The sequence below is a fragment of the Cucurbita moschata genome, unplaced genomic scaffold (genome assembly GCF_002738365.1).
Source record: "Cucurbita moschata cultivar Rifu unplaced genomic scaffold, Cmos_1.0 Cmo_Scf00016, whole genome shotgun sequence".
NCBI lineage: Eukaryota > Viridiplantae > Streptophyta > Magnoliopsida > Cucurbitales > Cucurbitaceae > Cucurbita > Cucurbita moschata.
In genome coordinates this window covers 578,896-602,939 of record NW_019268532.1, presented here as the reverse complement: position 1 = coordinate 602,939, position 24,044 = coordinate 578,896, and the positions used below count along the sequence as shown (strand labels likewise).

The window sequence follows — 24,044 nt, the reverse complement described above, 5'->3', positions numbered from 1 at the left end:
TCATTTACCTCAATATATATTTGTATTCTTTTGTATTTAAATTTAAATATATTATTGTTAATCTTTTAACATAATATAGTATAACCAATATAATAAACTAAATAAAGTTTAAATAATTGTCTTCTAGAAGATTTGCATAATTGAAATATTATGCTGATTTTTACCACAATTGTAAATTAAGCTTCGACACAATGAACAGAGATCACAATTTGTGCTATGAGGTTAAATGAAAGGAGGATATCTAAAAAATATGAAATAATAATCTTTAAAAAAAATGGTAGAAAAATAAGATGAACTTGAAAAAAAAAAAAAAAAGACTACAACCTCTTTAGTTAGAATTCTATCATGCCATAAATTCGATGCATCGTCCCTCTTATTATTCTTTTAACCTTTGAAACACTTTAAGGAAAATAAAAAATAATTTCTATTAACTTCCGATGAGAGCATATGTTTTAATCAATTGAAAAATAATTTCTTCGGAATAAATTTTTAGTTGCAGTTCATAGAATATGATCATACTCGATAACAAACAAAATAAAACACTCATAATTCATCAAACAATTCATTTCAAACCACACTAATGGACTATCCAAATGTAGAAATTAGAGAGCATTATCCAAAAGGGAGGGAAAAAAAAAAAGAGAAACGAAAGAGAAATCAAATCTGCTTTTCCTTATATTATCAACAAGGTATAAAGAATATTAAACAATAATGTACATTATATCAGCAGCAACCCCTAGACACCTGAAAAAACCGTTGTCGTCTAAAAAGAATTGATCTAAAATCAACAACCTACGTAAGAGCAAAAAAATTCCAAACCACCCTTTGCAATATCCAAACTTTCAATCAAACCCTTTCTTACTACTACCATTTCATCTCCTCTACTTCTACAACTAGTTACCAAGTACCAAGCTTCTTCAGCACACATTATAATTTGGGGGGACACAAAACATACCTTTCTTGCTATGGAGACCTGTGCAGTTATTAGTTATCCGCATCGCTTCGGGGTCTTCTGGCAATATGGACGTTAGTACTACGAAAAACGATCTAATAATTCGACTCAAAACATATATGCTAATCACCTGACAGATTTTGTTCTCCTGTTATTTCTTTTTTTTTTCCCTTTCTCCCAAGCGAAGGAATGTCTTGAGCAGACAATTCATCATCAAATCTCCTTTGCAAGGAATGGAAACTATTTAACACGAAATTCATGCCTAAAGACGGTTAGGTTTTGGGTGAACTTGTCCCTGTTCTTTGAATCCAAGCTTCGAGTCACATCTTTCATTAGTTTTTCAAAACAGAGGGAGAGCCGCGAGTGTTGATCCACTGCCTGCATTTTGACACAACAATTGAGCGTTAAAAGGATTTTTGTTCTTGCTTTTTTTCTCTCACCCACATTTAGGAGAGATGGAATCAGATTTACCCTGCAAACTCCCCCAAATATGTAGCAGTTCTCTTAGAGCAGGCAATCTAAAGAAAATCACATCTATGAAATATGACAAGTATTCAAAATACCGCTCTTTTTTTTCTTTAACATTTATTTATTTTCTATCCGCACATTCCCAACATAACATCAATCGGCATGGGAAGTGAATTGCAATTCTGATGAATAAGAGGAAAAGGCAACTTGCCTGAGAAGCCATGATCTGAGTCTTCAAATCAGCAAACATCTGCAAACAAATGACAATTTTTAAAGTCGCATTCCAGGTAATACTTAAATCGTCCATTCAACAATATAATTGTCATTTGAATGCAAGTGAAAGAATTTTGAAGGCTTGTAAAAGAAATATGATAATTCAGGTGACAAAAGCACAACGGAGAAGATAATCAAAAAGGCCTTGTACGTACTTGACATTTTTAAAAATTATTTTCTGGTGGTTGCAGTGGTGTGGGGTAGGGGTGGGATTGGGGAACGAAGTCCTATATATATCGTTATAAGCTAGTATGGATCATTGTGAATGCACTGACATTTGATTGTTCAAATAAGATCCACCCAAGTAAGGGAAAGCTATTGGTCACGCACTTTCCAGTCTACGTAACAATTTAAGATTTAATAAATAGAAAGAGTACAAATCATTATACCTGTTCACTTATGAGTATCAAGCTCAACATTGGTCTGCTAAGACCCCATTGGTTGCCGCAATCCTCAAATAAAACAATCTCAAAAAGGGTCTTTAAAATCTGCAAACATGATGAACACACTCTTGTTTTTCAAAAGAGATTAAAGATTGCAGATGAAACACACCCAAATGCGCAATTAAGGACATGTTTGAGAATGAATTTGAAAGGAGTAAAATCATTTTGTCCATGTTCAAAGTTACTCTAAAACATGCATACTTGAGCATGTTACAAAATGGTTTAAAAAGTGATTCTAACCATTTTAAAATCACTCACAAACATGCCCCAGATATCACCTGAGATTTATCTAATCAATTATCTCTCCCTAATGGGCTCATGCTGATAATAATATGTTCAATATAAGGAAAGGTTTATTGACGTGGATTTGATGATGAGATCTTTTTGTTATAACATAATAAATTACTATTCTAAAAACTGAAAGCTACTAGTTTATGATTCATTTGTGTTATGTTTTAACTGCAATAACGCTATTTGTTTGCGGGACATTAAAAACTATAAAAACCAGAACCAAGATGCCCCCCCGACTTGAACAAACTTCTACATTCAGTACTAGAAAGTTGGAAATTCATCTGCATGATAACAAGAAAGTTCCTTACTTCGGGAAACAAAGTGGGACAATCTGCAATGTGACGAGAGAGATTAATAGCAGCAGGTGAAGATGGAGCCTCTCCCATAGTGATGTTCTTGAAATAGAAAGCTGCCAAGTTATCAACAGCCGATGCACACTGGAACACCAATTAAAAACCTCTGGTTACATGTACATAATAAAAAAAATATTCTCAAGATTGCCCAAGGAAAAACCTCCCACAGACCTCACTGTAAAAGTGTAAGTAATTGGTTAATAAAAGAAAACGATAAGGGAAAAACAGGAAACAATTGTAAGAAGAAAGGCTATGCACAACCATACCTGTGATGAAATATTTGTATCCAGACCTTTAAGGCCGGATTCAAGAGAACCAGCTATATGCATGAATGTGCTTGTGTCGAGATTTAGAATAAAAACAATATGACTGCTGAACAGAACCTCCAGAAAAGCAAAATATGCCCTAGTCAGCTGCAAAGAAACAGAGAACTGTCAAAATAAACGTCGTACAAAGAGAATAACTAAAAAAAAAATCTAATAAAATTTTCTGCCTAAATAGTACACTAAATTCAAGAGGCTATACATAGAGCATCTCTCCTGTCAGAACTTTTCAGGCCTCTCCTAGCCTTGGTAATCCTATCATGTCTATGTTGCAGACACATTTACTATCTATGACTTGTTTGCAAAAGCCATCCTTCTCAAAGATAAAACTGCCTCTTTTACTCGTATTCCCAAACCCTGTCCATTTTTAGTAATTGACCGAGAAACTACATCCCATCCAACCAAATGATTGCAAATATCTAAAGTTGGCCCTTTCCACAACAAGTCCCTAATGCAGCAGTCAATCTTCTAGGGACCATCCAAACTCACATCAATCGATCCAAAGGTGGGGCATTGCTTCTCTTTCATCTGCATTAAGGGTGTTTTTCCATGGATTCCAGCCAAGTACCCAATGTAATTATCCTCCATAAAGAAGGGGGGTCAAATTGTACAGTCAATGGTAAAGATGAAATGATAGTAAGCGTATTTCTGCTGGTATGAAACCACTATGGTTTTCCTTCACCATAATTCTCACCTCCATCAAATCCATCTAGATAAGGTCTTATTAGCCGAGTCCAAATAACCTCTACATACATCTCCAGTTTTCTTGAAGGCTTCAAGAGATCGAGCCTTGTCCAGTTGTATGGGACTTACAGAAGAAAAGACCGATAGGTGTTGTTGAAGGTCTCACATGATATCATGCCAGTTATGATGGAGGGTGCTCACGTTGAATGATGACAGCAGACAATAGCATAAGGGTTGCAAATGGCGAAGGAGTGGGGACTTTAGCAGTCTTATTCTGTGGGGCCTACTCTTTAATGCATTCTTATAAGAGGTAGCTCCATAATGGAGGCCGACTTGGTATTGGTGAAGGAGGTAATGATGGAGATGACGTTGCGCCAACCTTTTCTGTTCTCACTCCCAGGGAGGATAAGTTTATTTAAGCCCTCAACAGCACCAAGCTTTGCAATTTCAACACAGTCCTTTCTTGTTGGATATTTTTTCTAACCAAAAAACAGTCTCCCAAAGCCTTGTTTCATTGAAGAACTTAAGGGTCAATGGAAGCTCACAAAATGTGGTGAAACACACATGGAGCCAACATAATTTTTTCTCTAGCAAAGGCTAGGGAAAAGCTCCGTTCATTAGTAGCTTCATGAGGCTAAAGAAGTTCGGTTTTCTGGGGTCACTTGATATGGAAAAGGTCCATCTTTCAATTTTGATGAAAAGGAACGGTGTCGTGGATGGAGAAGCATGGCTGAAGGTGTGGGGTAGAAGGAAGGCGATGGAGGAGTGAGAGCCATTGGGAGGATAGAAAGGCTTTGAAAGAAAACACCAAGATGAAACTTTTAAATGGCCAGACTCAAAATTCTGAAATCTTTTATAACACTTCCTCTCCATAATACACTATGATATATTTAATCTTTTTATTCATATATTCTTCACCTTCTCATTTGTATGCTTGAAAATTAAGACAAAAGGCCAAAAAGGACTGTAAATATCAAATGAGAAAATTACATTATGATATTCTACTCTTATGTCATTTTAAATCCTAACTAGACTCAGAAGTTTCTATGGATAGATTACCATGTATATAGTTTCTTTTATTCATATTCTTAACAAGAAGACAGTGCAAAGTTATACATAAATTTTTATTAAGTTAAGCAATACCTTGGACTTGGAGTTGTTCTACAGTTGCACCCTTTTCTAAATATACGATACGCTACAACTTACAATCTTGTATTTGAAACTAAAACCATGAGCTAAAGGAAATAGTCTGCACACCTTTCGAAACGCCAATATGTCAGCCAAAGGAATTGACAGTGTCATCTTTAAAGCAATATCAAGTGCATCAGAAAGTGCTCGGTCACCATAGACTTCAAAAACTCCAAAGTTGACATAGTTTCCAGCAAGAGCTGCAATAACAGCAATTTATAGAAAAGATTACTAAATTTGAAGCATACAATAGTTCCTAAAATTTCTAAAGACAACAAGCATCTGATTCTGATTCTCTTTTCAATCTACACAACAAAAGTTAACAGAAAAACTTTGAACATGTACTATATGCACGATTGGCCTTGCTAATACAAGTGAACTTAGAAATATGAATCTAACTTAGAATCCTTACCTAACAATTACAAGAGATAAAGGAAGCAGATAAAGCCCCAAAGATTATCAAGACATAAATAAATGACGAAATGGATGCAGCCACTCGCAAAGTCAAGATAAAATTGACTGAAAAAAATGTTGTTAACATGTTTCAAAATGAAAATTCAAATTTTCAGTAAATGAATTAAAGCCGGTAAGAGAGAAAAATATATTACCCACAAAAATAGCCAATAGCGCCTATCAAAATTGTAGTCATAGGATAGCTATATACTTACCTCTAGTTAGAATAGTCAAGGAAATCCAAATTCCCTTGTATTTGAAGGCATAGATATCAGCAGGGTTTGGGAGAGATAAAATTCTTGATCCATAAGCAACAATTAATTTGCTGACTTCTCGGAAAAGAAGTATGCCATTGGGAGATGATGAATCAAAAGTCAAGCGCTGTGCTTTGTTTAACACAAACTCAGCCATGAATTTCAATAATGGGGTTGTTACCTGAATATATCGTTTAATCATATCATCCAACAGAGAAGAGAATACATGGTTATAAATAGAACAATAACAACATTCATTGTTTACATCTAAAATGTGATGCAGAAGTTTGGTTCCCAAACCTAAATGTCAAGAAACACTCTCAAATAACTGTATGTGTGTCATCTTTGGTTCAATGTGGCAGCAAGAAACACTCAAATAACATTTGTTTCTGTGATCTCTACAGTAGGAACATTTGGACAGCAGCCTGAGATTGGTGATTTATCAAGGTCGTTTGGAAGCAAAGATGAGCACATTCTTAGAAATTGTGCAGAGGAGGTGAGAGGTGCAGATGTATCTAGCAGCATTCCCCTGAGGCGATGTCAAATACTTCTTTCTGGGTAAGGAAAGAAAAAGAAGTGATGGATTTAAATCTCAGAGCTTTTTGTGTGGTATCTTGGATGTTTTCCCGTGATCCATGGCAGAAGGTAAAACAAGCTTCGGAAGGTTACTTACAGTCTAAGGTATTAACTAATCTTTTTATGGTTGATAAGGCTTTGGTGAAAATTGATGATAGCTTTTCGGAAATGAAATTTGACGGGAAATGTACGTCCATTGGAAATCTTCATTTGAAAATTGAAAAACTGAAAATTGGTCTAGTACAAGTCATTTTCATCCAAAGGTCATTGAAGGTTATTTTACTAAATATCTGGTTACTTCGCAGTTAGGCCATAGGCAACTTCCTTTGCTTGTTTCTCGTATTTCTGTTTGACTTACTGTGAAAGTGTGACAGTTGGCCAGCTTCGTATACAAAGGCACAAATGGGCTCCACCTTGTTCATTTTTTAAAAGTTTTGTTTCTAGTTAAAAAAAAAAAAAAAAAAAAAAAAAAAAAACTATATACCAAGTACCTCTGGTGTGTCCGTCCACTGAGAAATCCCTTTCAAGAAGAGAAGCATATGTGCAGGGTATAGCCAATCAAATAGAAGTCCATATGTTCTGCGACTGTAAGAGGAAGGAAAACGTATAAATAAGTCACAAGATTGAGATAATTATAAATATTCAAAAAAGTTACCTGTTTGTGGCCATAGCAATCCCTCGGAGATCTCTCATTAACCCAATAAGGGCATATTTTACAGCATCGGTGCGAAACAAGGAGTCAGAAGTTGATTCCAATTTGATAAAAGCCTAACATGTCATGAAATCTCAATTGAGCAAAGCTAAAACATGGCATATATGAGTCAATAAACTTTTCCCACTACCGCATCATAGTATATTCCCTCTTTTTATTAGTTATGATCAACATATGTATCAGCTCATTTTCCACAAAGAACTTAATTAGGTTTTTTTTAAAAAAAAATTCAATTAATTCTTCACACATTTTTTTAATTACAATAAACTCTTTTCACTCTATCGGTACCTATATTTGATCTCAGTCCTCAGACATGACGATGAATTATTATTATAATTTTTTATGGATAAGCAAACCACTTCTCTTTTCTGAAGTCTGGGAAAAAAGAGATTTGACCAAACAAAAAACAAGAAGACAAAATTTAAGAGCATTTTGCGAAGTTACTTACTCCTGGTACAGAGGCCATCCAACTTTCGTAGGACTGATGACAATATGATGTACAAAGGTTAAAAAAAAAGTAAATTGATAATCTAGACAATGAAATAATTAATTAGTTAAAGTCTTCTTTAATTGGCAAGATTTTATGTAGAACAACAACGAATATTAAAGAAACATGCTAAAATAAGAGTTTAACCCAGTCAAATAATTTGGTATGAAGAGAAATGAGAATTTTGCTAAAAATTAGCATGTGAGTTAATTGAAAGAGCTAGATACGCATATTTGCAGGCATGGCATGGCATGGAATGTAAGCAAGCATGCACATCGGCACATTTATATATTTGACAAGGATGAGAGAAATTAACCTGCAACAGTGGTTCCATTGAGGATTTAAATTTAACAGGGCTTTCCTCCACAAAAATTAGCCAGCCGATGGTGTAATAGAAAGTCGTCCTACTGCGAGAACATCTGTATTCTTCCAAGAAAGGAAACTGCTCCCTCTACAATTTCAGGTTGAAGAAAAACCTTTAAATGAGATGAGTGAAGGATATAACATAATTTGAGCTCAGATAAATAAGGAACTAAAAACATATCTTCGGCAAGTAGTACCGTATGATTTGCAACAATGAATTTAACAGTATCCAATTTCAAAAGCAGCTTCCCCGTCATGTATCTGGAAAGTAGGGGAGATCAGAAATCTATAACGTATGATTTCAATTTCATGAACTATAACATTTTTATCAAGTATTTTACCCAGATGCCAGCTCCAAAAACAAACTTAAGGTGTGATCAATGACCTCTTCACTCTGGGAATATACATAAAAAACTGATTTAAATCCATAACACATAGCAATATTATAATAAATACAAAGAATGAATAGATCTTTCACCTCAGTGTAACACTTGAGATTTGTAGCAATCTTGGTGACAATCACATTCAACAGTTGAAGATGGTCATGAAGTCCAAGGAGTTCAGAAAACCGCGCATATAACTGCTGCAATTGAAAAAAGGAATAAATAGATGCGACATATTACCCTTCATATAGAACAGAATGATATATTTTTTAATTACCTTGGAAGAATGCATTGCCTGGTCACCCACGTAAGACTTCCGAAAATTCTGGAAGAAGGTAAGAATAGCTCGATCAAGTCTTTGCTTGCTTGCTTCACTGTATCTCTGCAGAAGCGAAGGTAAATGAACTTGAGGATATGAAGCTTGCACGTAGTTGAGGATATGAAGCTTGCTCGATCAAGCCTTTGTAGCAATATCGTTATTTTATGAGAACAATCTTCAATAGAAAAAATGAGGTATGCATAGATTCAATAGGTAGAATGAACGTATTTATTGGTCTATGTAATATTATTGCTAAAATCCTCATTGAATCCAAATTTTTTATCCTACCACAAACGTTATTTTCTTAACCAGCTAATTTTTAGAGTGAAAGACAACTCTCGGATGCCTTTTTATCTGCAGAAAAGAATGCAGATAACTGGAGAAAAAGGAAAATAAAGGTTGGAGACCTATAAAGTGCTTATGACAAGATTGTTCTTACAGAAATCTTCCTGTAATTACTCTTCTTTCGTCATCAACCTAAAGTCCGTTTGTTTAACTCCACCCTCATGATCTGGGGATGCCTTCTCTCTATGGACTTAAGACTGTTTTAGTGCTTTTAATTATGAAATTTATAGCGTGTCCAATCACCCAAAAAAAAAAAAACGACAGCCATGGTTAATACCTTTGGTTTGACTGGTAGTTTCCCAGGAGATTCAGATACTTTGGTTATGATGCAGTAATGTCCATCCGCTAGAAATTTTTCCCACGAAGGAACAACTCAAATGCCATCATTTGCCTTTGAGGGCACTAATTAGCCTCTTCAAATACTTATTTCTCATCTTCCGATCATTTTCCTTAAATGCTATTTTTTGCTTTAGTGAGCACTACGTACCCATTACTCCAACATCTAAAACAATCATTATTTATTGAACCTTTTATATAGGCTTACATTTTCATTAGCTAGGGTTCATTTTCTTTTTGTAAGGCTTCCTTCAAGATTGATTTCTGCATTTCCTTACCATTGGATAACATCCGTCAACAGTAATTTGATATTTATTCTGTCCTCTACATCTGCATTCCACCCTTTAAACCAGGGTCGCAGCTTGTGCTAATCCACCAAGAAGAAAGGGGTTAAGTTGAATTTCATTTCTCAATCCGCAGATGTATCTTGCAACCTCATGGTAGTCAAATAAAGGCAAGTTGTCGCTGCACTAAGCCCTTGGAATCATCAAAATTCCATGCAACTCTCAAGCTCAATTCACATATTCCAAATGAGGTTGGGGTCCTCACAACACAACTCATAATTTGAAGAGTCCAACTAGGAGATCTAAGGGAGGGGAGAAGCCTAAGGCATAGAGGCATGAAAAACGGAAGGAGTGGGGAGGGGTCCATGTGTCATGCATACTAAGGAATTATTTTATGCTGGGTGCTGAACAACATAGACTTTGGGGCTGGGATTTTTGTTGCATGACGCTTCTAGCAGGCACCAATTTTCAAATCTCTTGGAGGGTTCTGCGTATGAGCCTGGTGAGTATGACCCAAATAAATGGGTTGAAGAATTGCATACTATCTGCTTGCGTCTTGAAGAATTGTCTTGGATAGCTGGGCTGTCAGTAAGTGGGGAAAGAAGGCTCAATTTGGAGACAGGAGAAAATAGAAACATGGTTACCAATAATATGAGCCGGGGTCGATGGATGAACTTATGGGCATGAAGTTTACAACATTTGTGACCACTAATGAAGAGAACCACCGATAAATGGTTTTTTTTTTTTTTCTAGAAACTGTGCTTTAATTGATAAAAATGAAAGAAAATACAAGGGCATAAAAAAAAAATAAGCCCTACAAAAGAACGTTCCATAAACTACATATAGGGACTCCAATCCAATAAAATCAAACCAATATCATAATTAGAAAAAGGTCTAGTGACCAAAGCTCAATTCGCAAACCTGAATACTTGGATTCTGAATTTTATTCTGATCGGAGATATTTGAGGAGTGATTGTAGATGAACCTTCTATGGTCAGCAAGATAGGTGCAGTTAAGTATTAGTGGGGTCTTGACGCACACCTCGAGGATATGGTGTGTTTTGAGAGTAGAGTAATGTAAGGATTGTCATTAGATAAAGAATTTGTTAGAAACGATCGATTTTAAGTTATAGCTTCTCCCCCTCCTTAAACAGTGCTTGACCCACACCTCGAGGATATGGTGTGTTATGAGAGTAGAGTAATGAAAGGATAGTAAGATGGAGGCAATTAGTCATTATTATTAGTAGTAGTAGTAGCAGCAGCAGCAGTATTGGGTTAAAAGAACCAACTTTAACTGTCGCAAATGAAAGTGCAAAAAAATGGCTTTAAGAAACAGGGTCAACCAAAGGAGTCGACAGAAGAAAACATCAAAGAAGACAAAATTACATTAAAAAAAATTAAAGGTAGTTACAAAAAAAGATAATAGTAATAGAACACACTCAAAGGGAGACCCGTTTATCTCTAAATGATATCGTAATAAAGTTTAGGCCCTATTTCCTTATAATTCAATCTCAAAACCTGGTTCCTATCAATATGGTAAAGGGTAATGCTTTTTGGTTCAGATGTAGATACTATTTAGCTCAAACAATGAACAGTTTTTCCACCTGCAGATACCATTGGTGAGAATTATAGAAACATGAGGCAGATATTTCAGACATACCTGGCTATGTAGACCATTGTCAGTAACATTTATCAATTGCAACACACGAGCGGACAGTTCAGCATCAAGAACTTCCTGCGATTCCACACTGATGACAGTAAAAGCTAAAATTAGGAAAAGTCAACAATTATCGTGAAATGAAAATTCCACCTTCCTGTGAAGCGGAAGAGTTATCTGACCTACAACCAGTGCATTGTTTTATTTTGACGATAGCAGCTATAATATGAACAATCCATGCAAGTTTGGCCTCAACAACTGAAAGTTCACTGTTATCACTACCTTGCAGCCGAGCTCTTTCCTATTTAAGTCAAACAAAAAGATATATTAAGTGACCGACAATACCACCAAGCAAAATAAGATCTCAACATGCTTATCAATAACAATACCGTGTATGTTCGCAATATGGGCTCCATGATATTTATGATGCACAAACTACTGGTTTCATACTGCAACTCATTTGAAAATGCAAGGGTCAAAAGGCAAAAGGCACCAATCAAAACATGTAATGATGAAGCTAAATTTACATATTTAAAGGCGCAACACCAAAAGTAATTTTCAATTAAAAAATAAGAACGAAACCCCACACAAGATGATTTGGACCTGAAATCTGCAAAGGTATGGAAAGCAATCCAGTTGATCCTGTAAGACTTCAACGTTATCTAATGGATTCTCAGAAAGATCATCCTGTAATCCAGCCTGCACATTATAGAGTCACATGGAGAAAGCTTCTTCTTACTTGCAAGCAGAAACCACCGAGTCTCAACAAAGAAAGATAGGTCACTCACCTGCACAGAGTTCAACCTTGATGTGATGAAACCTTCAGTAATTTTAGGCACAAACTCATCCAATAAACTTGGAGTGTCGCCTTTCAAATATGGAACAGATGACACCAATCTCGACCACAGCCCTAGGAGATAGTAGACGCTGCTGCTAGCCCACTGGCAACATTCCATTATTTTCATTAGTGATGCACATAGATATGATTTGTGGTTGATATCGATTATTTGTGGAATATTCCAATATAGATTCAACTATTTCAATAAACCTGCCAAGAATGCAAGGACTTCAAAGTAAACTCTGCCACTAAACGTATCCAATCACTATAGCCCTCCACGTTCACAAGTTCAGACAGCTGCAAAACAATTGTATAGATGTGAGTAGCTCCTGCAGTCATACGTAAGCTTACATTTTACTAATTTAAAATATCTATATTAATCAAAGTAATATCTATCCGACAAATCCAAAAAACAGATAAATATATCATTAAATCCTGAAGGAGAAATTTCAATTTTTATGTCAAGGAGTAAGCAAAAGAACAGACATGATTGATTACAGAGAAATTTGTTAGGTAAGAACCATATATCCTGTTCAAAAACCAAGGTCAAAATTTTGAGCCATCAAAGACTGAGGGAGGATGGCTGAGGGGAAAAATTAGCTTGGGCAAGTGTTTTTTAAATATAGAGGCTGCACTATGAAGGTAGTGTGCTGGTCTGGCTAGCAGTGGGATTAGAGATAGGCTAGTGGACCATGTGGGTTGGCTAAATATTTTGGTTGTTTTTGAACACCCCTCATAAAAGGTTATGGTTTCCTCCTACCCACCTCTCTTATGAACTCAATCCAACACCTTAATATGGGTTCTCTAATTCCTTTGACCCACTTACCACATTCCTTTGTGCTTGAAACCTCTCCTCTACTTCCCCAATTGGTTTACTCTCTCAGATCGATTCATCTCCACTATTCACAATTTGTGCCTCTCCTCCCTTCTTCCATTTTATTGCTGTCAAGTATATTAGCGTGGTAGCCACAGTTTAAGTGGGGGAGAATGTCACAATCATATACTATGAAGAAAGTAAGTTGTGACCCTCACGTCAAGACACGCAAAGCAGCGACCCTCAAGTGGCACCCATCCTTTGAAATGGGTTTTTCAAGGACAGTGTTTGACGGCACGGGTGTGCCGACATTGCATCCTTGCCCATGTGTCAGAGGTTGGATTATACACTAGCTATTCGGAACGGATTCCGCAAATGAACTAGCATAGACACGGGAGGGTATAATGCCTTGATAGAACCCAGATGGATCGATGTTTGAAATGTCCCGATGATATGAACAACACACGGATCCATTCTCGATGACCATGATCGAATGAGCTAAGTTGGTTAATGACATCCCAGGACTTGGGATGGCATCAAGACCTGATGGGCGTGTTAATTGGGAACCAAGATGACATGATAAGATGCAACGTTACACATGAGAGACCTTGACCCCGAGTAGAGGAAAGGTCAAGTCGAATGACTTGACCTAGTGTAGAGGCAAGTCGGTTGGGTTGCAGAAGATTGAACATGCACGCGCAGGCGGCGTGTGTGGCCGAACAAGCTTGGATTCCGCACAAGTTATGTTTGGTTGGCGAAGAAAAATCTCGCCTAAGGTCCAACCAATCCACAAAGACAAGCGAAAAATGAATATGGGGCTTGGTTTTCTCTCGAGGCTTGTCATGAGCGTGTCAAGATCACGGTTGAAAATGTACGACCATAACAGTAGACACTATGACTTTGCTTTGATCTCTTCAATCATTTTACTCTCTTTTCCATTTTCTTTTTGTCATTCCACCAATGGGCGATGCTTGGGTACAATTTCGAATCCATTATTATATATTTGCTCTAGTTTTTGTTGTTTTTTATGTTGAAACAGTTTTTCTTTATCCATGGGCAATGAGTTTTGATGTATTAGGGGTATCCGTCTTTATAGAAGCTTTAATTTTCGTGCTTATCCTAATTGTCGGTTTAGTTTATGCATGGCGAAAAGGAGCACAAACGCATATTATGATGAACTAATACTTCCATACACGAGCAGAAGCAGAACTGAGATATGGAGGGCCCAAGGATGTAGATCATACTAATTGTTATTCAATGCATAGAGATTTCAAAAGATTCAGGGGGCCTGCCATAAGACTGTCCACCCCTATATGATCAAAGACAAAGAGGAAGTTTTTTGCAAAAATAAATGCACCAAGTAAAATATAGACACAAAAGGTGCAAAAATGTTGTAGCATAAGCCACATAAAGTCAACTCTATCCGCACACAGGCACACAGTTCAGGTGAAAGTAGCTACAGAGCAGAAGAACAAAAATACCTGATAATTCACTCTAAAACGTCCAAGAAGACGGCAATACTCATGGTAATTATCATGATCAGCCAGACCTGATCACCAATACAAAGTAGATAAGTAGAAAAAAAATGAACGAAATATAAACTAAAACAATTGACAAAAAATAAAAATCTGGGTTTCAAAAGAAAAAACAACTTTCCAAAATTCAATCATTAGGATGAAACTAACAAAGCCAAACTTATCATGATACTTGAGCTAGTTAAACGCTGGCAAGCTATGAAGTATAATAATCAACTATTAGACAAGGAATTCTATAATCTTATAGCTCCACAAGTTTCAGATTTCACCTTTTTTTAATGTAAACGCCACAAGTAACACCACTCAGCTATACTGATCAATTAACATAACCATGCTACAAGGACACAACAAAAGCTAAATGCAAGCTCCAAGTAACTCGTGGGTATCAGAGTTACTTGCAATCGCACTTCTTCGGGGCTCAAAGTGATTGTGCGGCACTTACTCTCACCCTTGAATAATTCAACCAACTCAAACTCGGATCACGCAATGGTACAAATAAACTATCTCATATCTTCTACCCCGTTCTTAAAAAATGAAGTTAGAGAAAGTTTTGGAAAGCATTTTGAGAAAATAAATATTATATGCTAGCAAGTAACAAGGGACAAAAACAACAACATTGATAGATATAGCTCGAATAGGAAGATTTGACTGACAGTACATGAGACAAATTGTCTCTAGCATGTGTAAAAATCAGACATGGCAAAAAGTCATACGCCAACAAAAATTAAAAAAAAGTAATTAATTGTGCTAAAATGAGAGACATAAAAAGAAAGCAAGGTCAAAATGTTTTGGAATGGGCATGCGGCCATGGACAACACGTCGTGGACAAGCATGACCGTGACACAAGGCACCTCACAAAAATGAAAATAAATACAAACAAAAATAAAGTTGACCATCCTAGATAAGAAATTAAAAACAAAAGTTCTTTGATTGGACAAGGACTTTTAGTTCTCCCCACCCATCTGCCCCCTCCAAAAAATAATAATTAAATATTAAAATGTTTAAAAGCCAACCACAGACATATACGTATATCAAAAGTACGAATGCAATAATAAACACACCTTGCCCAGTTTGTAGGATATCTTTAGTTCCTGTCATAAGATGGGCCAAAAATTTTGAACGGGCAGCATCATTTGTAAACAAAGAGCGTCTAACAGAAGCCAGTCGCACCAAGCATTCCAGTGCCTAGAAGAAAATTTTGGAAGCCCATAAGAAAGTATTGTTAAACAAAAAAATAAATTAGCAAATGAATCCGGAACTAAAAAGAATATCGATGAATAACTAGTATGTTCCAAAAAATGGATTTAAGAAACCTTGTCACTGTGCTGTTCATCTCTACCAGAAAAGGGCAAACTTGGATGATAAACCAAATTTCTTAAGGTATTGTTCTACCTACTGTTTCAAGACAAGGGGGAGCCTTTAATTTGCAGCTTTTTATCTTATGGAACATTTGGCTTGAAAGATATAAGAGAATGTTTAAATGTGTAGCTTATCTATTGCATCTTACGCTCAACGACCAGGGCTTTTTTGTAATTTTTAGTTAAGTTCCTTCAAATAGGCCACATGTTGTGGTGGGATTTTTCTTTTTTTATTATCTACATGAATTCCTTCATTTGTCTTTAACGAAAGTTTGGTTCCTCATTAAATAATAATAATAATAATAATCAAAGCTAACAGCTAAATCGAAGCCTGAAGCTTCACCTGGTTTCTCAATAAACAAAAATCAATATCCAGTAGCTATAGTCATCAGGAAACAGTACAAACCTCTTTGGAAAGAGGCGCTTTTGTAATGGCGTAGCAATCAAAAAATATCTGTAGAGTTGAAGGATCCTCCAAAACTGGCTTCCAAGAAGATGGAATCTGCAACACCAAACATAATGCAAGATCATCCCGATCTCTTTATATTTTTTGGATAAGAAACATTCCATTAACAACCAGGAAAAAGAAAAATAAGAAGGATATGAGATCTCCTCCTATCCTCGAAAATGAGAGATTAGAAACATGCACTTCAGTTACCGTTAATCAAAGGAAGGAAGTAATATAACATAGATTTGGCCAAAGAATTTCACAAGAGAACAAATTAAATCAAGGGTACATAAGCATCTCCACTCTTAGCATCAAATTATCAAGTAATTGTCTAAATTAAATCAAGGGTACAAAGCATCAAACCTCAATAAGCAGCCATAATTGTCTTAAAAAAATAATAATAAACAAGAAGCTTTTACAGCTATAAGTCACGGGGCCTTAACTTTGCCAACAAAAGGATTATCCTTGTAAGCCTGAGCAAAAATATCTAAGAAATTTTTTCTAGCTCAACAGCATGTGAGGTGGAGATTCATAACCTAACTTCCTGGTCAATGACACATGTTTTAACTAAATGAGATAAGCAAGAAATTGCTAGATTTGCACCACCTTAAGGCCAAAACTCCGAAACAACTGCGAACAAATCTAAACTAAAATACTTATAAGTGAAAAACACGTGTTCAAGAACTTTAGTCTCTTGACATTTATTCAATGAAAAGTTTTGTTTCTTGTTCAAAAAAAAATGAAGAAGAGGAAAAAAACGTGTTCAAGAAATTTCCCATCTCTTTCATAAGGGGCACACCATAAAAGAATGAAGGTTTGGGCTTCTTTTCCATAAAGTTGTTGTACATGTTATGCTTGCCAAGACTATTCCAACCTTCAACGATAAAATTAAACGAAAAATGGTAGGTAACCAAATGAAATACCTGAACGGTACCAAACTCTTCCGAACTTTCATCAATGGAGGTCCCAACAAAATCAAAAGATAAACACTTCAGTGATAGAGAAAGTGCTAATTCTTGCAGACGACCAGCTACTGTATGCCACACAAAATAAAATCCATCAGTAAACGAGGCAAATAAAATTTTAAGGTAGAAAGGTTCAAAGAATTAAAAAATACTGGTTTGGTCATGTTGACAACTTGTAAATTAGCATGTTACCATCGTTCTTCAACTGACATAAGGATGTTAAAGATATTTGGAAGATTTCGAACAAGGCTTGGTCCCTGAAGGAACAAGCAACTCTCCGATGATTTGTTGAAGGGAATCCTTGATTAGGCTAAAAAATAAAAATGTCAGTATAAGAAAAAGTTGCTGATGTCAAAAAATTACAAACTACATAATAATAACTTAAAGGTGCCTGAAGAGTAGAAAAAGAAATAAACCCACGTTCATGCACACAGCCAATATAAAACAACATAAACACAAGCAGCAAAATAGGTATACTGATTTTGAATGCAACCTTGCTATTTCATACAAAATGAGAATTTTTATTAATTGAACGTCAATCATTACAACCTAAAAGATATGGAGGATTAGATCCTCTATGAAGACCAAGTGGGGATCAAGAGTCCATTTGTGCGTACACCACTATAAATATAAAAATTTAAATTTAAAAAATAAATACACGAAGCCCCCAAAAAGCCAATAAACATGCTTTCCTCCCAAGTATTTGAACATAACCACTGTCTAAAATCTTCTGAAACTGTCTTCACCTACAATCAACAAGTAAAAGTTTAGTTTCTAATCCTCGCAAATATTATCTAGACTGAACTCAAAACCATGTAGGAAAATGATCGATAAAGAAATGTCTATCCTAGCAAAAAGCATTAGCAGGTCTAATTTACTTTAGGTCAATTGCTAGTTCATACACACAAGGGAGTTTTTTAAATAAAAAACTATACTTTATTTAGTAGAAATTAAATAATAAAGTTTAAAAGAGGATAAAAGCTCTTTATCTAAAAAAAATTAAGACACCGAAACAAAGTTTGAGAACATAAAAATAAATTGACAGAAATAGAATGACTCCAATGAAGAAATATTAAGAATTAGACACCTTACTAGAAGCTAAAGTTATTACTCCAGGCAAAAAAGTTAAGTTTTGCACTTGTCTTCAAATTATTCCTTTCCAATCATATAATCCATTTGATTGAAGAAACAAATATCTCCCCGAAGCCAACCTTTATCTACTACAATTGAGGATTAGTACTCCTATATACGAAGTTAACAAACCAGCCACCACAAAACCATAAAAGGGGGAAAACTAAAACAGGTTCGCTGTACAAATAAATACACATACAGCAAATGTGTATAAAAACGATCGTGGACTTTCACATCTACTAAAAAATGTAGCAAAATTATAAAGAAAAAATTCAAACAAAAATTGAATGACAAATAGTATTGATAGGACGGAATACGTATGTATGCTGATTGGAGATGTTTTTTGTGATTTTATTAATTAGGATTCTTTGTGTAGGCATCTTTAGTAGTAGTAGTGGGCTTTCTTTTTTTCTTGTATTGCTCATCGTACATTTTCGTTTGTCTTCATGAAAGTTTGGTTTCTCATCAATGGTGACTCTGCACAAAGTACAAATTTTGCAATTCTACATACAACTAACTGATGAAAGAATTTAGGGAAAGCTCAGCTCAAACAAATCCTCCAGAGCAACATGCATACATACATGTGCAGAGGTGGTAGTAACCAAGCATAAACAATTAATCAACTCATTCAACCAGCACTTCATATGCATATATAAAGCTGGCAAGCACAAATAAGAAGTCAATTCATTTAACTGACACATAACCAAAAATGGGGATAAAAACAATCTAGTCTGATTTTCTTCTAAAAATTCACACCTACCATGGCCAATAACCGTATTAAACCAAAAATCTCAGAACAAACGAATTTATCCACAATGCAAGAATTTCCATTAGCAGTTTAGTCCACTCTTACGTTAATGTATGAAAGATGTCATAATAAAAATTTGTTCCTCTTTCTTATCCACTCTGTCCTATTTATCACCCAGGTGCCTCAAAAGAGATTAAAATAGTACATTGGCATGTGGCAGATTCGTTCTTATGATTTTACCACCAAAAAAAGCATCCAACTGGGAATAATGGAACTCTCCACAAACAACTACTCTCATCACCAAAATATTCGTTATTATTACAACTTCAATTTACAAGAAAAATACGTGTTAGGGAAACATCCGCATTTAAATCTCCCTTTCCCAAATAGATGAGTAATTTTCAGATAAGAAGGGTAGCTATAAGAAAACCAACCTGATTCATCTCAGATACAAGTTGGTTCAATATCTTCAAACCGATGGTGTAGTGTTCTGATGTTGCCTGCAGCAAAGAGGGTCATAAGACATTAAGTGGAGTACTAGCCATAAAAATGATAACTGAAGCAATATAATTTCAAAAGAATATAGGCAACTACATTATCAGAACTATGGCTGGGGAGAAATCAAAGAGTTTTCAAGTTTCTTCCTTGGGCAGACATTTTTTATTCAGCTTGTTTAAAGTCTATTCCTGGTGTTTTCTTTCCAAGTCTATTAGTGATTTCTCATTTCCTAACATTTCTTGTAACTGGCATGTTTTTAGAGGTACTATAACGTGTATTTTTTGCTTATTTTGATCCTCGAACGTCGAGTGAACCGCAACCCCTCTTACTCAATTTTTGTGCACGTTGTATTGTCGCAGCATATTTTTACCCCGATACCAATTATGGTATAACCGGAAATTCATTCAACGTAGTTGCTTAACGTGGTTGCATCAGAGATACTTTTCTTATTGACCAGAAACATTTCGTTAAACGAAGACCGGATGAGACATCCTCCCACTACAACAGCCAATGAAATTATAAATTAATGGCGTTTTTTTCTTTTTTTTTTCTTTGTGCTGGTGAAAAGAAGGGAAGTGGACACCTTGGCGCGCTTTATGTATGACCTATGACATAGGTTATCACCTGTCTCAGGAAGTTCGTAGATTCTTTGACAATGTCTTGAAATCGGTCATCGTCAAACCAACCAAACTTCGTGAGTCGGCATAGTAGCTGAATTAAAGATGCACTGACAAAAGGCTGCAAATCAGGCCCTCTGGTGGCCAAGTAGTTGATAAGATAGCCTCCTACAAACAACATTAATGACTACCATTTAGAAGGAAAAAATTAGCATGCTGATAAAACAATAAGTTGATGCCAAGATACTCGAAAATTACGGATGTCTAAACGGAGTTGCAGCGCAAGGCTATGATCGGTGACTTGCTTCAACAAACTTGAGCTCGCAAGCATCAATGCATAAGGAGTCAATGCATGGTCGAGAATGTACTGGCATTGGGAAATGTAATCAGTATTCATAGAGAAGCACTTCAGAGTGTTTTCTGCATGGGCTCGCTCCACTGAGTCTTGAGAATTGTAAAGTCTTTCACACAATGCCTCTAACTGAGCCAGTTCCATCACTTCGAATTCTGAAAGAACGAATTGGTAAACAATCACTGATATCTCAGCATTATTTTCATCTATCCTACGAAGGTCAGATACCAACACAACAGATCTTTGCATTTCAGAATCAATCATCCACTAAAGAAACAACAACTCTCTTGGTTAAGAAAAATGATCAAAGTAGCAGTAAGCGAGCAACAAACAAATCTCAGTGCACCAAAGGTCGAGGCCGAACTAGAAAACTAAAAAGCAGAGACAGAAGCAAGAAAAATTCACTTACCCAGACGTTGGTTTCAGAATTAGTGATTTGCACAGTGAGTACAGATTCAGGATTTCTTCCCAACTTAAAACGTTTGATTCCAATTAACAGCCGATAGATTGATTGATTTTATTCCGAACATCCATATACATCAAGAATCAAGTTATCATCATCAAGAACAACACACCAGCTAGATGATGGCAGAGCTTGTGAAGTAAAGTATCCACTGCAAAGATGAACAAAAAACGATGAACAAACGCCGGAGCTGTCCTCCTCTTCCCGGTGGATGAAAGGAAAAAGAACACCGATGGATTCAGAAAGTAGATTGAAGATCGCCGCACGAAAAAGGAGGATAATCAGAGATTGAGGAGACGACTTTTGAGACTGGAAACGTGAATGGATGAAGCCGATTGGTTGTCTTTCCACGGCGTGGTCGAGAGAGAGAGAGAGAGAGATTGGTCGAAAGTTACAATTTACGAATGGCGCCTTGAAATGGCGTCTCGACATATATATATGTGTGGCATCAGCGTGAAATTTCGTGTGTTTGGGAGTCCTCGAAACCAATATCTCATAACCCAAGAGGAAAACTTTCATTTAATTCGCTTTATATTTTTTTTAATCTTAATTAAAATATTCGCTTTTATCTGTTTATGGTTAAACCCCACCACTAGCGGAGATTGTCCTCTGTTGGCTCCTCATTTCCAACTTTCTCTCAAAGTTTTAAAACGCTTCTGTTAAGGAGATATTTCTACACTGTTATAAATAATGTTTCGTTCTCCTCCACTCGAGAAGAGAGGAGCCGAGGTGGTCCCCTCGGACCGCCCCGATCCCACGAGTGAATAGAAAGTTGGATCTACATTGAATCTCACCTGAATCGACCCATCTATCCTCCTGAGGAGAAGTTTGGTCAAACCCCGGTTCAAACAGGAGAAGTACGACGTACTAATGTGCCTTGGATGATCCACAACTCAAGGGCAGGCGCTGATGAGTACATTAAACTTCTCTAACTTATTTTCCACTGTTTTTCCTTTACTCCTACTGTTTTGGATTTAGCTGTCATCGTCGATTTCTCTCTCTAACAAATACGATCGTCAATTTGGGATATGTCTCCAGCTTATTTCCCACTGTTTTTCCATTAACTTTTGTGGTTTCGGTTTAAACCGTTGTTACTATATTTCTCTCTTTTCATCGCTCGTCAATTTCTGTCTCTTTTCTTACTTTTTTACCTCGTGAGTGGTAACTCTATAGATATACTTTAGAATTTGACGGAGCAATACTTTTTGTTGAATGGCTTGTTAACGTACGTTCGAGTTTAACAATATGACGTACTCGTGTCTGGTCAGTTGTTGATCAACGTTACGTTTTGAAAGATTAATACACCCGTGTCCAGTACTTTATTGACGTACTTCAAAATTTCATAAAAATGGTTCATTCGTGTCTGATAGCTTGTCAATGCTTTCATCGACGAGCGCAATCTTTTAACCCTCTCATTCGTGTATGTGGAGGATTCACATAACTGCACATATCATGTTTTTAATCGTTTATGAAAATAACTCGATGTTAGCTTAATAGCTCATTAATTGACGTCGAAATTACTATTAACTATAAATACGAAAAATATTTATTATTTACTACCACAAAAATAGTACATCAACAACAAACACAATAATTATTTACTATTGGTAACAAATGAGATAAATAAATAAATAATTAAAAACACAATTAATTAGGTGTGCGAATTTTGGAAGAAAAATATCACATTTATAAATTATTTATTTATGTAATTGATGCCATTAATGACGTCATATATTTGAGAACAACCGTTATGTTAAAGATTGCATGGATAAAATTTAGATTTTAAAATTAATTACACGTCACAAATTATGTTTTTGTAAAGAAATAATTAAATCGACCAATTGTGAAAACTCGCCAGAAAAAATATATTAAATATTTTTTAGACGGATGATTTTAAATCTCTAATTTTTAGATCTTAATAAATGAAATATATAAATTTAGCTAAAATATTTTTTATTTATATATATAAAAAAATAATAATAAATGCACTTAGCTTATTCCATTTTTAAATTTAGTTACATTAAATATAAAATTACACATGGAATATAAATAAGCAATAATTTAAACTTATATATTAGAAAAGAGCCCGCTCTCGCTCCCATTATTGTCAGCTTCACGGTCTTAAAATTGTTAAAAATACATGGGTTCGTAATCCACTTATTGAGACCCAGCATCTAGCGCATATTGTCTGTTTTGACCCATTAAATCTCAAAATCCACCCCATCGGGGCCAGCATATTGCGCATATTGTTCGTTTTAACCTGTTACGTATAGTTGTCAGCATCACGATTTTAAAACGAGTATGTTAGGGAGAGATTTTGTACATAGGAATGCTTTGTTCCCATTTTCAATCGATGTGAGATCTCGCATTTAGCATTGTCGAAGCTATGTGAGCATGATCAATAGACTTCTTACGAACCCTGCGTGAACAATCCTTCTGTTGCTCGCACTTGTATCCTTCACAACTACGCCGCCATTTCCATCCCCGTACTCCTTCATATGCTTGACTCTATTCGCCCGACATGAAAGCTATTTGATGGAGTATTTTGGGTGAGGCTTTGGTTGAAGTTTCCTAGGGTGATAATATCATATAAATAACATGTAACGACCCTCACATTGGTTGGGGAGAAAAACAAAACATCATTTATAAGGGTGTGGAAACCTTCCCTAGCATACGCGTTTAAAGCCCCGAGGGGAAGTTTGAAAGGGAAAGCTCAAAGAGGATAATATCTGCTAGCAGGATCTGTGTCCTTACAAATGGTACAAGAGCTAGACACCGGACAATGTGCCAACCTTCTTGTTGTTCCCCGAAGGGGGTAGACACGAGGCGGTGTGCCAGTAACGACGTTGGGTCCCAAAGGGGATGGATTAGGATTTAAAGGGAGTCCCACATCAATTGGAAAAATGAACGAGTGTCAGCGAGGACGCTGGGCCCCGAAAGAGGATGGATTGTGATGTCCCACATTGGTTTGGGAGGAGAACAAAACTCGGTGTGGAAACCTTCCCTAGCATACGCGTTTTAAAGCCTTGAAGGGAAGCCCGAAAAAGAAAGCCCAAAAAAGACTCGAAGTGAATCTCGGTAGTTACATGACCTAATATACTTTTATTTATTTTTTATTTTTTAAGCTTTAAGAG

The 24,044-nt window shown here is 36.0% G+C and overlaps 1 protein-coding gene across 5 annotated transcripts; it reads right to left on the bottom strand.

Annotated features, from left to right (window-relative positions):
• Window positions 1-651: 651 nt before the first annotated feature.
• Window positions 652-21,365, bottom strand: LOC111454221 (exportin-7-like). 5 transcript variants are annotated; one of them, XR_002712394.1, is made up of 30 exons: window positions 20,857-21,356; window positions 20,354-20,602; window positions 20,103-20,263; window positions 19,415-19,480; window positions 17,294-17,411; window positions 17,060-17,169; window positions 16,095-16,190; window positions 15,392-15,515; window positions 14,277-14,344; window positions 12,192-12,278; window positions 11,932-12,084; window positions 11,747-11,842; window positions 11,533-11,592; window positions 11,326-11,444; window positions 11,147-11,234; window positions 8,481-8,585; window positions 8,299-8,403; window positions 8,162-8,214; window positions 8,018-8,081; window positions 7,774-7,908; window positions 6,914-7,026; window positions 6,750-6,843; window positions 5,644-5,863; window positions 5,045-5,175; window positions 3,047-3,193; window positions 2,736-2,864; window positions 2,083-2,181; window positions 1,632-1,670; window positions 1,083-1,330; window positions 652-1,009 (listed from the first exon to the last, which is right to left on the bottom strand). XR_002712394.1 is itself a non-coding variant. In XM_023095610.1 (29 exons), exons 2-29 carry the CDS (start codon window positions 20,589-20,591, stop codon window positions 1,193-1,195), a joined length of 3,153 nt encoding a protein of 1,050 aa, XP_022951378.1. In that variant the 5' UTR covers window positions 20,592-20,602; window positions 20,857-21,360; the 3' UTR covers window positions 652-1,192. The 5 variants fall into 5 exon arrangements, 4 of the variants coding, with proteins under 4 accessions (XP_022951378.1, XP_022951375.1, XP_022951377.1 ...); XM_023095610.1 differs by having other exon boundaries at window positions 652-1,330; window positions 17,060-17,166; window positions 20,857-21,360; XM_023095607.1 differs by having other exon boundaries at window positions 652-1,330; window positions 20,857-21,357.
• Between the last annotated feature and the right edge of the window lie 2,679 nt (window positions 21,366-24,044).

What these genes read in the sequence shown, in the direction of transcription:
- LOC111454221 (XM_023095607.1), bottom strand. Translation starts at nt 20,591, where the DNA reads ATGGAACTGGCTCAGTTAGAGGCATTGTGTGAAAGACTTTACAATTCT. An exon ending in ATCTCAAGTGTTACACTGAG is followed by an intron (nt 8,215 to 8,298) that starts GTGAAAGATCTA and finishes GTATATTCCCAG; the next exon opens with AGTGAAGAGGTCATTGATCA. An exon ending in ACATATTGGCGTTTCGAAAG is followed by an intron (nt 3,194 to 5,044) that starts GTGTGCAGACTA and finishes GTTTCTTTGCAG; the next exon opens with CTGACTAGGGCATATTTTGC.